Source organism: Condylura cristata, unplaced genomic scaffold, assembly GCF_000260355.1.
Source record: "Condylura cristata isolate star-nosed mole 26May11 unplaced genomic scaffold, ConCri1.0 scaffold00045, whole genome shotgun sequence".
Lineage (NCBI taxonomy): Eukaryota > Metazoa > Chordata > Mammalia > Eulipotyphla > Talpidae > Condylura > Condylura cristata.
Genome location: NW_004567146.1, coordinates 3,280,522 through 3,285,791, shown reverse-complemented (window position 1 = coordinate 3,285,791; position 5,270 = coordinate 3,280,522). Strand labels below are relative to the sequence as shown.

Below are 5,270 nucleotides of genomic sequence, written 5' to 3'. Positions count from 1 at the left end.
CCATGAAACCTGTACCTGTTACAATATGATCCTATAACTTACTTTAAATATATAACCCAAAGAACTGAAAGCAGGGAATCAAACAGATACTTGTACACCAATGTTCATAACAGCAATGTCCACAATAGCCAAAGCATAAAAACAAACCAAGCACATAGACAGATGAATGGAATAAGCTAAACCAAATGTGATATATACATACAAGGGAAATTAAGAAGGAAATTCCAAAACTTGCTACATTTATGAGCCTAGAAGACATTATACTGAGTGAAACAGATGCAAAATGATGAGTGTTATATGATTCAACTTGTGAGATCTTTTTGAGAAAGTCAAATTCATAGGATATAAAGTAGAACAGTAGTTGCTAAGGACTGTGAGGAGAGAGAATATTATTATTTAATAGGTACAGACTTTCAGTTTGGGATGATGAAAAATTTAGAGATGGATGGTAGTGATGGTTGCACAATAGTACAGATATAAATAACACAACTGGACCATATATTTAAAAAGTGCTTTATGTTATGAATATTTCCCACAATTCTATGTAAGCATATAGATGATAGATAGACACATAGATACTGAGAGAGATAAATTATCTAATTTGAAGAAGAAAGACAAAATTTTGAATACAAAAATTTAAGATTTAACCAATACAAAGCATATTGGAAGTTGAACAAAAGGAATTGTTAAATGCAGCAGGCATGGGCAGAGGGCTTAGTGACAGCTAAATTAGTCTTCCAGTTATATACTGGTTTAGGAACTCCAACTAAATGCAGGTTTCCAAACATGGGAAATGGGTCTAGAAAATAGAAAATTTTTTGATTGACATTCCTTTAGGGAAGCAACTCATTATTTTGCTGGACTTTTAGCCTGTTTCTTCCTTTCCATTCCTTCAGGCTTTCTTTCCACCTCCTCCTCCTTCCTCTGCCTTTCCTCTCCTATCTCCAAAGATGCACATCGCAGCTTTTCTTTCTACCCTGGTTCCCCTTACAATTACTCCTATTTAAACTGTGTTCCTCCCTAAGATTAAATTCTATTTATCCTGTTACTGCTTCTGAAACATTTTTATTTTTCAAACTCATTTCAATTGATAGTGTTGTGAAACAAAATAAAGATAAATAAAAGTGAAATGTGAAAGAACAAATATAGCTTATTTTATATCATTAGATTATTACACATAAAGCTAGTCATTCATAAGTGTCAAAATGCTTAATCTTAATTTCTGAATTGTTCATGAATTGGTAGAAACAATTTGACGTCTGCATGTGTCCATTAACACACTCTGAACAGTACTGTTCACATCACATCTCAAGTCATTTCCTCAAAGAGCGTTCTGAGAAGTCTCTCCTAACAAGTTTTACCCTATTTCAATCTCTCCCTTCCTCCTCTCTTTAACATCTTTAACATAGGAGTTGTTTTTTTTTTTACTTTGATGCTGTGTTGATTTTATAGATAAAACTTGCCTAAAAGAATGCCACTTATTCAGCAATTATTTATTGAAGACCAATAAATGCAATGTATATTTATCACCTTGATTAATCCAAGTTGAATATTTGTTCTATACTTTCAAAGACTTTAGAATCTGTGAGAAAAAAATAGATAAGTACATAAAATCAAAAATGGGAAACTGAAAGCTATTCAGATAATGCAATATTACCCAATTTATCTGTAAAAAGATGTTGGAAAAGATAAGATAGAGAAGAAAATTTGAGGATGATTTATGGAGAACAAATTTTTTAAATAAAGAAACCACTGATGATTTTTGAAAAGACAAACAGATAAGCAGATCAAGACTATATTTTAGTAGTGTCTGAGGACTGAAGTACAGTGACAAAAAAGGTAATAAAGATATAAGTTATCTTCTTTAGTCTTTCTATGTAAGAAGTTTATTTTTAGATATTTCAGATCATTGATCCTAGGGTAAAAAAATCCTGAGGTCCCCAGTGATTTTACAGGATATAGTCTGAACTTTCATTTCCACTTACCTATTTTAGTCATTCTGTGTGGACCTCAATGGCTTAAGATAAAAATGGAAGAGATACTAGTCAACAAAAGCAAGTACCATCTCATATTATTTGGGGAACCAAATGTTCCTCTAAGGTGTTTCAGTCAACTAATTCTAATACTGATAATTCCTGTTCTTTTCTCTCAGACCTAACAGATTCTACCATGCCACCATCCTTTTAAAGGTTATTCCTAAATTCTATGCATTTTCATTGCCAACTCTTACAATGTTCTCAACATTTTTTCATTCAACTCTGTTCATCACCTCTGTACCTCCAACATTGGCACAGCAATATTTGAATGTTCCTGAATTCTAAATCAGGATTTTTGGTGATGTAATGTGTCTTCCTGGACCTCAGACTGTACTCTGGAAGCATTTTGGAATCTGTACTTTCAGATGGACACACTATATGTAAATATTGATGCCTCCAAGAAGTTGTTACTAGTCTATACTGAGTCCTCAGAGGATATGTAATTATTAACTTTTTTAAGATCTACTGACTTGGAGGAAAAGAACTTTCTTAATTCTATAGAGGCCAAATCTCTGGAGAACATGTGATCAAGAAATTGCACTCTTAATCTTTGTGCAGAAATAAAAATCTTTAGCTGGAGGCGGAGGATATGACTTTTCAAACATGTACTTCAGAGACTTACTCAATGCCAAAACCAAGGCAGCTTTTTTGTTTGAGCACTGTGAAGGGTCATGACAATATTTAGTTAACCTCCTTTCAGGCCATGATTTCTTAATGTAGATTTAATAACGTACCTTTTAAAGGATTTTAAAAGGATTCATGTTCCTAAAAGAATCTAACATAACTTTTAACAAATCACTCTAAAAGACTCCTCAGAGAAGTAGTAGAGAATTGGTTAGAAGAAAAATTCCTTTTGAAAAGTTTTGTTTGTGCCCAAAATATAAGCTGCCACAACTCTCAGGCCCACATCCCTGCATACTGCCGCACATGAAAAAAATCAGGGACTCAACACAAAGCATTTTTTTTCCATGAAGAGTGTGGCTGAAGGACATTTACTCATGACAGAAGTACTTGACTTCTGTCACTAAGAATTTTCTACTTTAGACAAGAATATAAGAAAAACCAATCCCAAAATTTTATGTAAAACATTTCAAAAAGTCAAGTCCCATACCTAGTTTTTATTTTGTAAACTTCTGTACTTGTGACAGAGTAAGCAAAAAATTAAAACCATTGTTTTCTATAGAAGACGCTGCAACACCACAAGATTAAAAGTCAAGTTGGTAAGTAACATTATGAAATTACTTGTCTATGGGTGCATAAGCTAGTAGTAATAGCAGCAGAAATGCAAACATCAGTTTTAAAATCATTACTACCAACTTAGCATAAAATATGTCCTCTTCTTTTTCATATTTGAGTAGCATGTTGAGAAATATATATATATATATATATATTAAAAAGATTTATTTATCATGCATACAGAACTGGGGTACAGGCCAGAGGTGCAGGGGCTATAAGAGGATTCACCAGAGACAGAGTGGGGAGCAGAACAGGCAGATCAACAAAGCAACGAAGCAGGGTCGGGGAGGTCTGCCACGTCATGTGGGTCACCTCCCAGGGTGGGGATCAAACTCATGCTGAAGTGGCTTTAGCTTCTTAATGCTGTGCTTTAACCCACTGCGCCAACAGAGAGGGCCATAAATAATATATTTAACCAAGATATAATAATAAAATTTAAACCTCCTTTACTGAGTCTGCTTCACTGCAAGATCAGGTTAGGATAAAAAAATTATTATTTTTATTAAGTATTAGTTATGTATTATAAGCGATCCACAAACCATCAAAACTCACCCCAAAATAACAAGCCTACAAAATGAACTTAACTTTACCTAATTTTATCATGATGGCAATGTAAAGGCAAGATTTAGAATAAGACAAATGCTTGTTTTGTGCAACCAGTTACCTACTGAGACCAGAACTCTGAAGACATAGTCAAGAACAAGTAGACTATGTTTTCTTCCTAACAGATGATTCTTTTGAAAAATGATACCATATTCATTATCTTCGCTTCATTCTTAAAGAGGTACACAACTGAAACTGGATCTAACTGATAAGAAAATGTCTCTTGATCTTGCAGGTTACTGACACCATGAATGTCTCTGAGCTACACTCCAGCTTTGCTTTTATAAGAGAATTTATACTCCTAGGTTTTTCTTTTGAATGGAAGATTCAGGTCCTCCTCTTTTCACTCTTCACTACGACATATGTTCTGACCATAACAGGCAATGGGTCCATTGTTTGTGCACTGTGGTGTGACAGGAAACTCCACATCCCCATGTACATATTCCTGGGGAATTTCTCCTTTCTAGAGATCTGGTATGTCTCTTCTACAGTCCCCAAGATGTTGGTCAACTTCCTCTCAGATAAAAAGATCATCTCCTTTGCTGGATGCTTCCTCCAGTTTTATTTCTTTTTCTCTTTGGGAACATCTGAATGCTTCCTTTTGACTGTCATGGCCTTTGATCGGTACCTTGCTATCTGCCGTCCCTTGCACTACCCCAATATCATGACAGTCCATCTCTGCACCAAACTGGTTATCATCTGCTGGGTTTGTGGATTTTTGTGGTTCCTGGCCCCCATTGTTCTCATCTCTCAGATGCCCTTCTGTGGTCCAAATGTTATTGACCACGTTGTGTGTGATCCAGGGCCACTATTTTCATTGGCTTGTGCCTCTGCTCCAAGAACCCAGCTGCTTTGCTACACTCTAAGCTCATTAGTCATCTTTGGTAACTTCTTCTTCATCCTCGGATCCTACACTCTTGTCCTATTAGCTGTGTTGCGTATGCCTTCTGCCACTGGGAGACATAAGGCCTTCTCCACCTGTGGGTCTCATTTAGCTGTGGTGTCACTGTTCTATGGGTCTCTGATGATCATGTATGTGAGCCCGGGACTTGGGCATTCTGCGGGGATGCAAAAAGTTGCAACTTTATTCTATGCCATGGTGACCCCACTCTTCAATCCCCTTATCTATAGTCTCCGAAACAAGGAAATTAAGACAGCCCTGAGGAAAGTTCTGGGAGTTTCAACATAAGATAACAAACACATAGTAGAGGATTCCTTTATTATAAGGTCAGTATAGTTGAATTAAAGAGCAGTCTGAATTATATCCTTATACAAATCTTCAATTATGAGTCTAGTGATTTTGAATAAATCAATTTTTTCAATAATACTTATTTATAAATTATTATTATAATTTATTCAATAATACTTATAACACTTTTTTCAATAATACTTATT

At 35.1% G+C, this 5,270-nt stretch overlaps 1 protein-coding gene across 1 annotated transcript; it reads left to right on the top strand.

Annotated features, from left to right (window-relative positions):
• Positions 1 to 4,098: 4,098 nt before the first annotated feature.
• On the top strand, positions 4,099 to 5,064 carry LOC101635636 (olfactory receptor 11H12-like). Its single transcript, XM_004694698.1, has one exon. It carries the CDS (start codon positions 4,123 to 4,125, stop codon positions 5,062 to 5,064), a length of 942 nt encoding a protein of 313 aa, XP_004694755.1. The 5' UTR covers positions 4,099 to 4,122.
• Positions 5,065 to 5,270: the final 206 nt, after the last annotated feature.